The 12,364-nt window shown below is 42.3% G+C and overlaps 2 protein-coding genes across 2 annotated transcripts in view; one reads left to right on the top strand and one right to left on the bottom strand.

Annotated features, from left to right (window-relative positions):
• Positions 1-12,364, bottom strand: part of LOC306852735 (neurotrypsin-like) — a gene marked incomplete at its 5' end in the record, with an annotated part of 38,934 nt that overhangs the window by 7,725 nt on the left and 18,845 nt on the right. The window contains 4 exons of the mRNA XM_079389796.1: positions 3,323-3,534; positions 4,627-4,768; positions 5,158-5,336; positions 7,481-7,628. Of these exons, the coding sequence (XP_079245922.1) occupies positions 3,323-3,534; positions 4,627-4,768; positions 5,158-5,336; positions 7,481-7,628 (681 nt within the window). The remainder of the gene's footprint in view (positions 1-3,322; positions 3,535-4,626; positions 4,769-5,157; positions 5,337-7,480; positions 7,629-12,364) is intronic.
• LOC306852283 (cannabinoid receptor 2) lies at positions 1,306-2,250 on the top strand (the record flags this gene model as incomplete). Its single annotated transcript, XM_079388997.1, has 1 exon — positions 1,306-2,250. The coding sequence occupies one exon, from the start codon at positions 1,306-1,308 to the stop codon at positions 2,248-2,250; it is 945 nt and encodes a 314-aa protein (XP_079245123.1).

Below are 12,364 nucleotides of genomic sequence, written 5' to 3'. Positions count from 1 at the left end.
ATCTAGGCTAAACAATCAAACCAACATTAGGCATCCTTGTGTTGGTGCCTTGAAGAAAAATAGACACGCAGCTCAACATGTTAGGCCTAATTAACAGGGAAAAAAAGAAGACAACCCGCATCTTTTTTTTGGCTAAACAATACAAACCTTTGGCCTACATCTTGCGAACAATCTGCCATGCTTTTTTGAACAAATGTGCATAAACATCACACACATTCTTATAATTCTTCATAAATGAAAACAACATATTCAAATATAAGGCTTTACTGTAAGCTAGCTACAGTATATGTGGCTGTTGGTCCTTTATAGAAGCATTAAAAATAAAACGTATAAAATAAAATGATAGACTATATATATCTTTCACTTCACTGCAGCACGAAGGGCTATAATGTGCAACGAAATTGAATTGTAAATAGAAATCTTTAACGGTCTTTACAGAGCGTGAACACAAATAAGCACAGGACCGTTTTAAGGCAGCTGCCTGTTAGCGGGTATCAGAATAGACTTGGCTATTGGACTCGCAGGCCGCCCGATTCTCCGACCCGCAACGCAAATAATATTCCAACCGTTTCAGCAAATATTAGCCTTGTCATGGAATGCAATAAAGAACCAAAATGTGAAATTGCAGACTATATATTAATAATAATAATAATACATTTATGATGATTATTATCAATTTTTAAATTATTTATATTTGAATGTTGGTTCTTTAGTGCATTCCATTACATTTACATATAATAATACATAATATATTTTATTCTTAGCTGTTAACTAATTAATTTACTTTCTGATAAAAGTTGAAGCTTCATTTATTATTACTATTATAGTTATTATTATTATTACATTTATTAATATTATTCATTGCTATTGCTGTTGTTCAGGCAGCTAGTTAGAAATGAAACTTTGTAGATATTTGGCATCTAAAGGAAGTGGAAAAAATCTGATCTGCACAAATCTGCTATTTAAAAAAACAAAACAAGCTCAACATGTTTTTGTGGCAGATGGGTTTGTATAGCTTCTACTCTCCTAAGAAAGGCAATTTATTATTAATATTTATTGAAAAATATATAGGCTACTTATTATTATTAAGTGTGTGTATGTGTATGTGTTACATATATGGTTTTTATTTCCATCCAACGTGCTGGGTTAGCTGCGACAACAGACCACACAACACAACAAGGAAGAAGCACAATTCACAACCGATTCATACAGGTAAGTAAAACATCACAAAAGAACTACAAAAGCAAATTGTGAAAATCTAAACTGATACAATATACTTTATTTTCACAGACTTCCATCACTAAAATGATGAACAGTTCCTGCAAAAATGTCTACACAGTGCTAAACAGCACAGAGAAGGTGGCCATTGGCACCATCTGTCTGGTGATCGCACCGCTCAGCCTCCTGGTCAATGTGCTCGTTCTGGTTGTCATAGCCTGCACTAGGAACCTGCGGCGACATCCGTCATACCTGTTTATAGGCAGCTTGGCATTGGCAGACACCATTGCATCCTGCTGTTTCACCATCAACTTTCTGGATTTCCACCTTTCTAAATCGGACGACTCGTTGCAGAAAACAGAGTATCTGCTTAAGCTGGGTGGCGTGACCATGGCGTTTACAGGATCGGTTGGAAGTCTGCTTGTGATGGCAGCTGACCGCTATCACGCCATCTACAAGCCTTCCACCTACAAGGTGCTGCTGACACGTAAAAGAGCCTTGGTGGGTATTGTGACATTATGGGTCGTGGCTGCCCTCATTTCCTTCCTTCCTCTGATGGGCTGGAGTTGTCAGACTTGTCTATCATGCTCCAGTCTGTTTCCGTACGTGGATCATTACTACCTGGCATTCTGTGCCAGCCTTGTGTTGGTGGTAATCGTCCTCATATTGGTGGCCTATGCTCTGATAGTGTGGTTGGCCCACAAACATGAAGCCAACATGTCCGCTGAACATCCAGAATTAGCGCGCATGCGTGTGGACATCCATTTGGCAAAGACTTTTGGCTGTATTATGTTGATTCTGTTAGTGTGTTGGCTGCCTGTCCTTTCCTTCATGATGACAGATGTAGTTACGACAGAGCTTTCAAAAGCACAAAAAAGGGTATTTGCCTTCTGCAGTACACTATGTCTGCTGAACTCAGGTATCAACCCATTGCTATACGCCCTGCGCTGTCGTGAGCTACGTGTGACGCTTAAATCATTGGTAGATGGTTTGAGGAGATGCAAGGGTTGTAGTTCACCAGCTAGTGACTAATACTAATGTGTGGCATTTAACAACATCTGGCTAATGAACAGAAGTGTTAGCTCCCCCTAGTGTTGGTTTCTTAACAACGAGTGTTATCAATTAATACACAACAAGGGTAACAAGGAAGAGGTCTGAGGATTGACAAATTATTTATTTTTTTCATGAGTAAATATTCGCTTAGCCTGTTTCTGCCCTCTGAGAAAAAATAAAATAGTTATTTGTGAGTCTATAATAAGAAAGTGATTTTTGAGATATAAATTTACATTGTGATTGTGACATTACAGGTGATTATTGTGAGATATAAAATCTCAATTACGACAAATAAAGATTGTTTAAAGGTTTTTTCATGTTTTTTATATACACTATCATTCACTAGTTTGGGGGTGGTAAGATTTTTAAAAGTCAAATTTATGTGAAAACGTAAACGTCTATTCATGCTAAACATGCAAAATCCAATGCTACAATATGCAGTAATAATAATATTCTGTAATATTCTTTATCATACAAAAGACAACTTTTTTAAATTGAATAAAATCATGAATTTTGACATGCTTTGTCATCTTTCATTGCTTAGATGAACATTATAATATTATAAGCAACTATAACTACACACAGCCACACACATCTTGATGAATCTTGCCATTTGAACCTAAGATTTCAAACATGTCTATTCAAACATACTCAAAATGTCACAGACTGAGAGCAAAAAGAGTAGTGATGTTATATGATAATGGAGTTTAGATTGAAATTGTGTTTGTTTGGGGGAAAAAAAATCATGTTTCTCTAATGTTACACCATCAAATGTCAAAGGTAGCATTGTGGATGCCAAAGGCTACACAATACTTTATTGAAATTCAAATGGAAGATTTTATCAATAAAAGCAAGCGCTTGGGAAACTACAATGGCTGCGTTTATTCCTGCCCTCTGTCAACAAGTGACATTTAGATCCCCTCTGAATTTCAGAAAGGGTCAAAGCCATGCACACACAGAGAAGTCTATCAGCAAAATGTATCTGCGCCTCACACAAAGCCTTGCTCACACACACTGACGCATATGTTGGTGTGTGTTGAAGATAACTTACCAGTACTTTCTGGAGCCAGTGGGACCTCATTGTTTTCTACCCTGTGGCAGCGTATTCCAACATCTTCGCTATGAGAGCAATCGTGTCGACCCCACACACTATGTTTACATTCCAGCAAAGAGCTCTCGCTCCCCTCACACTCCACATCGTCCAGCAGAATCAGCCCTGCTCCTTCTCCAAACGCACCAGCGGAGGCAACCTCCGCACCGCCCCTACGTAGACACACACACACTCATGATAAATTCCCAATAACATAACGCCACTTTAAATTCTCCCGCAAAATACTTAATGTATACATATAGATCCCATAGAGACACTCATACGCCCACATTGGGCACTACTATCGTGTAGGACACTTCTATGTGAATTTAATTACTAAATCCCTGCAGCCGGTTGCAAAACAAACCCCTTTTAAGTTCCTAACTTAAGGGGTTTGTAATAACTGGGCACTAATTTACTGAAAGTTTGCATGCATAAAAACATGTAAACTTAATCGCATGTGCAGAAATTAAGTTCATCTATCAAGACAGTCTGCTGAGAATTTACTTACAGTTCAAGACTGCATTACCAAATGTGACCGAGGACCACAAAACCAGTCATAAGGGTCAATTTTTTGAAATTGAGATTTATACATTATCTGAAAGCCAAATTAATAAGATTTCCATTGATGTATGGTTTGTTAGGATAGGACAATATTTGGCCTAAATACTATATAATTATTATATATACTATATAACTACTATATAACTATTTGAAAATCTGGAATCTGAGGGTGCAAAAAAATCTAAATATTGAGTAAATTGTCTTTAAAAGTTGTCCAAATGAAGTTCTTAGCAATGCATATTACTAGTCAAAAATTAAGTTTTGATATATGTACAGTAGGAAATTTACAAAATATCTTCATGGAACATGATCTTAATGTCCTAATGATTTTTGGCATAAAAGAAAAGTCAGTAATTTTGACCCCCTACAATGCATTTTTGGCTATTGCTACAAATATACCCCAGCAACTTAAGACTGGTTTTGTGGTCCAGGGTCACAAATTTTATTTATATGAAATCTAAGTTAATCAAGGCCCAACTGTTTAAATTCAAGTCAAGTCAAGTCAAGTCTGCTTTATTGTCAATTCTTCCACATGTACGGCGCATACATACAGAGAATTGAAATTGCGTTACTCTCAGACCCTTGGTGCATACAGTTAACATTAAACACGTTCAAATTGATCTGAAAGTATATCTTTCCTCAGTTTTAAGTAATATAGCTACTGTATATACACAACTACCGGCAGGATGAAAGAATAGCACCTGAATCCCAGCTGTCTGCAGACCACCTGTGCGTGCTGCTCCGTCCAGCTGTCATCACACACCGTGCCCCAGTCCCCGGAGTGATATACTTCCAGACGACCTTCCCATGGGTTATCACCATCTACCAGTCTCACCACACCATCTGAATGCATATGTAAACAAAAACTATATACACACATTTCCTCTCACAGTTTCTCTATTGCCACTGGAAGTAATAACTGAAACAAAGTCTTATGTTATCTTGAAGGGGTTTATTGTGCGATAAAACCTGTTTGCTGTAAATCATCCCATTTACATGACTACTTACCAGATAAATAATAAGTGGACATGAAATATTGATTTGTGTCAAAATTATTTTTTAATGTGAGAACAAAGAGACCAAGGAGCGATACATAATGTAGAAAACTGTTTGCTAGGGGAAACTAGGTTTATTAGGTTAAAATGCACAGAATATCATTAAAAAGACAAATCAGAATCAGATATTCAGGTTTATAAGTGCTTGTATGTGTGTGTCTATGTATAGGATGAGACCTGTATAGGGATTGCATGACACCCCAGCATCTTCCATATGGTCACAGTTGTGTTGTTCCCATCCGCTGTGACGGCACTCATCCAGAGAGAGTTCATTGCCTGTGCACTGCACTGCGTCCAATTGGATCGGCCCACTTCCCTGCCCGAAATGAGCCCATGACCAGGCTTTAGGGATCCCCCTGGACACACACAAAGATATATATACAGTCAAAGGAGATATGAGTGCCCTGTAAAGTGGATTCTGTCATCTTAAGTAAGATTCAAATCCAAAGACAGCAAACATGTTCAGTTCTAAGGGTACTGGAAACAACATAAGGAATAAGGGACAATCAATAATTCACAGGAAACGAAGAGGGAAATATTCCCACCAGTCATTGTACATCACCCTGGTACAGCAAAAAGCTTAACTAAAATAAATGCAGTGAAATGAGTTGAGAATACAGCATTTTTATTGAGTTTAATTAGTCATTTTGTCAAGTGAAGTGAATTTCAACACAGTATTAGTGTTTGAGTCTGGCTTGCAACATTTCCCGATCCTATTCTACGTAACATCTCTGTTGTCTGTATTGTAAGATTACTTTTTTGATAACACTTTAGCATAAGGTCCTATTATTTAATCCTATTTAATGCATTAACTAATATGAGCTAGCAATTTGTTGTTACAGTATTTATGTTAACAAATACATCTGGTCATTGTCTACCAATAACATTGTCTAAGACATTGTTTCATACCATATTTTAATTTCAATTCAATTTTAATATATTTTAGTGTTAAATGTCATTTAACTGCTGTAATGCTGTATACACAAAAAATAAAAATTTAAATCATAATCATTTTGTGTTACTACCCTAGTGAAAAATATACTATATCTGAAATACATTTACTGTATTTCATGATAAGTACACTACAAAATACATTTATATATTTATGTATTTAAAAATATCCTGCAATTGTTCTTTTGGTATACTAAACTGGTATACTTAAAGACTACTAAATTGGAACAACTAATTTTGTACTTAATGCACTTTAATTGTGCTGAAGTCCAACTAAAGATATACTAAAGCATATTTGATTGTGCTAAAGTGGAAATATTTAAAGTATACTTCAGGTACACTTCAAATATCCTGCATTTAAAGAACAATATGATTCAAAGATCATACAGTTCTCATCAACAGTGACATTAAAACACATTTTAGACTTAATATTAAGAAATGTACTTTGTGCACAAGTAGTACTCCAAATAAAGTTTAATTATAATTTTTATATCATTAAGTCTCAAGCAATATGTCAGTAAATATGTTTATTTGAACTATACTTAGTATGAAATCAATGTATTTTTAAAAACTTTTCCTTTTTTAGTAAGGTACGTATGTAAGTACCCTACATTTCACTGCTGATTATACTCTGTATAATTGTGTATGTGACAAATAAAACTCTTGAATCTTGAAGTTAATACAATAATCTGACAGAGTACTAAAAATTATTTTGTTGCACTTATCTCTGGCCAAGATGCTAGTATTACATCCATACTCTTTTTTTCAAGAAACACAACTGGGATTTTTACAGACCCGAGACTGTCAGAACCTCAATTTAACATCTTATCAGAAAGACAGTGCCTTTTTGCTGAACACTGTCCCATCACTATTCTGGGACATTAGGTCCAACACAGAGCTCAGGGTGAGAAGCATCTGCTGCCCTCACTAACACCTCTTCAGCAGCAGCCTTAATCTTAAACTTCCCAGGTGGTCTCCAGCCTTCGTCCAGGTGCTGACCAGCCTTAACCCTGCTTAGCTTCAGTGGGAGTCCAAGAGGCCCTGAGAAGCACTGAGTACAGTATCACACAAAAAGGCACACACAGATAATGCTTCTTACAAAACATTCAGTTTGAAAGCTAACATGTTCTAACTATAACCGACAAACACATCATTCAGTTGCTTTAATGCTGCAGCAACTGAAGTCGTGCCTATCTTCTTTGCAGCGGCGGCGTGAGGCTGCGCTCATGTGCCATCTCACAGTCTTTATTCTCTACGACTGCTACAACAACATGATGGAGATGGTGTATGAGAGCAAAAAATACAACAGTGCAAAATAAATAATTCAATCTTCCTCTCATCGAGATAAGAGCACTCAGGGATGAAAATACCTCACAAGAGACAACATGTGCTACTGATTCTTTAAAACCTTGCCAAGATATTTGCAAAAGGCATTTTTGAAAAGGCAGGAGTTAAAAGTATGATGCATTACTCTGAAACCATCCTCTGTATATTATTGACAGGGCGTATACGATGAGTATTTGATGTATTAGTTCTACATTGGACTCACCCCAGTGCAAGCTGCCTGCAGACCACCTCAGCATCCATGTCATCCCACTGATCATCGCAAATGGTCCCCCAGCGCCCATCATGGAAGACCTCAACTCGTCCCTCAAAGTCCTCCTCCCCACCAACCAATCGCAGCGGTGGTCCATTACCTGAGCAGGCAAACCAGGAATCATGACCCAAAGCCACAAACACATCAATAAATGTAGTGACACCCAGAATGCTCTGTATGCAATACTCTCTCGCTGTGAAATAGGCATAAACCAACGGTTCTTAAGTAGTGGATTGCAGGTCTTCTCTCATAGTGCCGTAGATGGCAGTGGAAAAACTTTTGTAAAATATAACTAGCCATATAATTATGCATATTTAGGGTAACAAAATAAAATCTGAATTTTAGGTTAAAAAAAATACAACCCAGGCTGCATTAAATACTGGTTAATGGCTAAATCTGCTATTTATATATATATATATTATTGATACAGGCCTGTATACTAAAATTTGGGGTCAGTAAAATTCAAATTTTTAAAGACATTAATACTTTTATTCAGCATGGAGTCATTAAATTCATCAAAAGTGAAAATAATTACAAAATGTCAAATTTCTATTACAAATAGTTCTTTTTAATTTTCTATTTATCAAAGAATCCTGAAATATATATGAATACAAAGCAGCACAACAGTTTTCAACATTAATAATAAAAATAAATGTTTCTTGAGCAGCAAATCAGCATATTATAATGATTTCTGAAGACTGCAGTAATTACTGCTACAAATTCAGCTTTTGCATCACAGGAATAAATGACTTTTTAAAGTGTATTCAAATAGAAAACAGTAATTTTAAGGTGTTATGATAATATTTCACAGTATTACTTTTTTACCTTATTTTTAATCAAATATATGCAGAATTAATGAGCATAAGGTACTTATTTCAATAACACAATCTTACCGACCTCCAAACATTTTGAACAGAAGTATAAGTATATTTGCATATTGTTGGGTTCTATGCAATTTTATAATTTCATCATAATAATTCTGTTCAATGAACATTTGGTAATGTGTTGGCTCCTCAACTGAAGCAAAACCGGAAACAACCAACCACTACAATCAGATATATGCACAGTTGCTGGTAATATTTCATATATGATAATAATAATTCATATCAGGAACACGTTATATGCAGCCATTTGTTCAGTTCAAGGACTATTATATATCATTTGCTGTCCTGGTAACCCAGCACAGTGCACATCTGTCCGTGTGTCCTCAGATTGTGTCTTCAATAAAGCTCTCAGCAGGCAATCATGAGTTCAGACGCCATTGATTTGCTTTCCAACCTCTTTTCTCGTTTTTTCCCCCTTTGTTCCTTTCTACAAAAGAAAGTATGGCTCCTTTGATTTCACCAAAGAAAGTATAAGCCCCCACTGAAATGTTTCATTAACATTTCTAATCTCAGTAAGCACCAATTTAATAAGTCAATATGAATAGACAAAGAAGCAGCAATAACGGTAATTCAAAGATAACAATCATCCTCATGATGTTCCACCACACACCTTGCGGTTTTCTGTCTTAGTATTCATGTAGATCAGACATACTCAAATGATATCTCTCAAGGGCCACTTCTAGAAAATGCAGGGTGACCAGGGAATAAATAACAATGATTATTTTTCAAACCGTTTTATGTGTAGAAACCGTCTCGGTTACGTACGTAACCCTCGTTCCCTGATGGAGGGAACGGAGACGTTATGTCGTGACGACATTAGGGGATTTACTTGGAAGCCCCGACTGCCTCTGATAAGAGAAAACGCCAATGAAATTTGGCTAGTGGATTTTGCATACCTGAGCCACTCCCCGTGCATACGGGTATAAAAGGGCGACAGGTGCATCCACTCATCAGGTTTTCCGCTGAGGAGCCGAGAACGTGTCCCTGGCAACCAGCGATGGTTCGAGATTGTGGCATGGGGACATAACGTCTCCGTTCCCTCCATCAGGGAACGAGGGTTACGTACGTAACCGAGACGTTCCCTATCTGTCGGTCACTACGAGTTATGTCGTGACGACATTAGGGGTCTATGGAAAGCGCCACAACCTGAACCCCGTCACGACCTTGTGGCATGCAGATGTTGACAAGCTAGCGCGTGACAGACAAATGCGATGCGAAGGTCGCAACCTTCCCGTCGCCCCAGCGCAAATTCGCTAACCTTGGTGCCCGCAGGGACCACTGAGTACATTGCTGCTGGAGATAGCCAAGCCGCTGTTCCTTTCCCCAGAAATCGGAAGGGATTTCGACCTTCTATGAAAGATTGCTTCAAGTCTTTCCTGTTTGTTGTTACAGCCCGGCAGTAACGACGGGGAAGCGAGCCTTCCGGAGAAGGGCGCTACGGAGGCCACACCCTGCCCGAAGGGAGGTAACGTGTGGAGACACTGGTATGGACTGGCCCAAGCCTGGGGCAGTGCTACATACGCCTGGACCCTGGGGCAGATCCTACCTAGGAGAAGGGAGGAAGGCTGCCAGCAGGGCCTGACAGAGCTCTGTCAAAGGGAAGACACGGGTTTACCATGAGGGAAACCGTACCGTGGATGAATACACGTGTGGGATCACCCGAAGGGAATCAGGCCGCACGGGCACCTAGCCGAGTACAGGGGCTGACCGGAGACCCGGGCAAGCTAACACCGGTACTGGGCCTGGCGTCAGACTGCTCCGCCCAGCCTGACTGCCGGGGGTGCTGGAGGAACTCCGCCAGGGTTCGCCGTTCGGGGAACTAACTGGAGGAGAGAATAGGCGCTCGTATCCCCGAGTAAGGGGGAATGGCGCAGCAAGCGTGACACCGGCCAACTCTTCCCGCCACTTACCTGTTACCCAACACACGGGAAGAGACTGGCTCAACGCGGAGACTGTAAAATCTCGCGAAGGTGTTCGGTGTCGCCCAGCCCGCAGCTCTACAGATGTCTGCCAAAGAGGCGCCGTGCGCCAGCGCATAGGAGGAGGCAACACTCCGTGTGGAGTGAGCCCTCACCCCGAGGGGGCACGGCTCGCCTTGGGATTGGTACGCCAAGGCGATGGCATCCACTATCCAGTGGGCCAACCTCTGCTTGGAGACAGCCTTCCCTTTCTGCTGACCTCCGTGGCAGACAAAGAGCTGCTCGGAGCTTCTGAAGCTCCGGGTGCGGTCCACGTATATGCGCAGCGCTCTTACGGGACACAGCAACGCCAAGGCTGGGTCTGCCTCCTCCGAGGGCAGTGCTTGCAGGTTCACCACCTGATCGCGGAAGGGCGTGGTGGGAACCTTGGGCACGTATCCAGGCCGGGGTCTCAGGACAACGTGAGAGTAGGCCGGCCCAAACACAAGGCACTCTTCGCTTACCGAAAATGCTTGGAGGTCCCCGACCCTCTTGATGGAAGTGAGCGCGGTCAGGAGCGCTGTCTTGGCCGACAGGAACTTCAGCTCGACTGAGTCCAGCGGCTCAAAGGGACCCCTCTGAAGTCCAGCCAGGACAATAGAGAGATCCCAGGAGGGCATCAGGGGTGGCCTAGGAGGATTTAACCTTCTGGCACCCCTCAGGAACCTCACGATGAGATCGTGCTTCCCCAGGGACCGGCCGTCCACTGCATCGTGATGGGCCGCAATAGCAGCCACGTACACTTTCAAGGTGGAGGGCGACAGCCTGCGCTCCAACCTCTCTTGCAGGAAAGAAAGCACCACTCCAATCGTGCATCTTCGGGGGTCCTCTCGACGAGAAGAACACCAGTCCGCGAACAGACTCCACTTCAGTGCATAGGCTTGCCTAGTTGAAGGGGCCCTAGCCTGAGTGATGGTGTCCACCACAGCCTGTGGCAGGCCACTCAAGTCTGCCGCGTCCCATCCAGGAGCCACACATGGAGGTTCCACAGATCTGGACGCGGGTGCCATATGGTGCCGAGCCCCTGAGAAAGAAGGTCCTTCCTCAGAGGGATGCGCCAGGGAGGGGCTGTCGCGAGGAGGGTGAGTTCCGGAAACCAGGTCCGGGTGGGCCAATATGGCGCAACCAACAAGACCTGCTCCTCGTCCTCCCTGACCTTGCACAGCGTCTGTGCGATCAGGCTCACTGGGGGAAACACATACTTGCGCAGAGCCCGAGGCCAGCTGTGTGCCAGTGCGTCCGTGCCGAGGGGGGCCTCGGTCAGGGAGAAATACAGCTGGCAGTGGGAGGACTCGCGGGAAGCAAACAGGTCTACCTGAGCTTCCCCGAATCGACTCCAAATCAGCCGGATCGTCTCGGGATGGAGTCGCCATTCTCCGGGGAACGTGAGCTGTCGTGAGAGCGCGTCGGCTGCACGATTGAGCTCCCCCGAAATGTGGACGGCGCGCAGCGATTTGAGCTGTGACTGACTCCAGAGGAGGAGATGGCGGGCGAGCTGTGACATGCGGCGTGATCGTAGACCCCCCTGCCGGTTGATGTACGAAACAGCCGCAGTGTTGTCCGTGCGGACCAACACGTGCTGGCCTAGAAGCAGTGGCCGGAACTGCTTTAAGGCCAGATGCACTGCCAACAGCTCTAGGCAGTTGATGTGCCAAAGCAGTCGAGGCCCCGTCCAGAGCCCCGAGGCTGCCTGCCCGTTGCATGTAGCGCCCCAGCCCCTGCTGGAGGCATCTGTTGTGACAACAACATGCCGGGACACTTGTCCTAAGGGCACCCCGGCCCGTAGGAAAGCAAGGTCTGACCAGGGGCTGAAAGAGCGGCGACACGACTGTGTGATGGTCACACGACGTGTCCCGCGGCGCCATGCCCATCTCGGGACCCGTGAGTGTAACCAGTGCTGAAGTGGTCTCATATGAAGCAACCCGAGCGGCGTGACTGCGGCTACGGATGCCATATGCCCCAGGAGCTGCTGAAACTGTTTCAGCGGAACCACT

This window comes from Barbus barbus (assembly GCF_936440315.1).
Source record: "Barbus barbus genome assembly, chromosome: 32".
Classification (NCBI taxonomy): Eukaryota; Metazoa; Chordata; class Actinopteri; order Cypriniformes; family Cyprinidae; genus Barbus; species Barbus barbus.
This window is presented reverse-complemented; position numbering and strand designations above follow the sequence as displayed.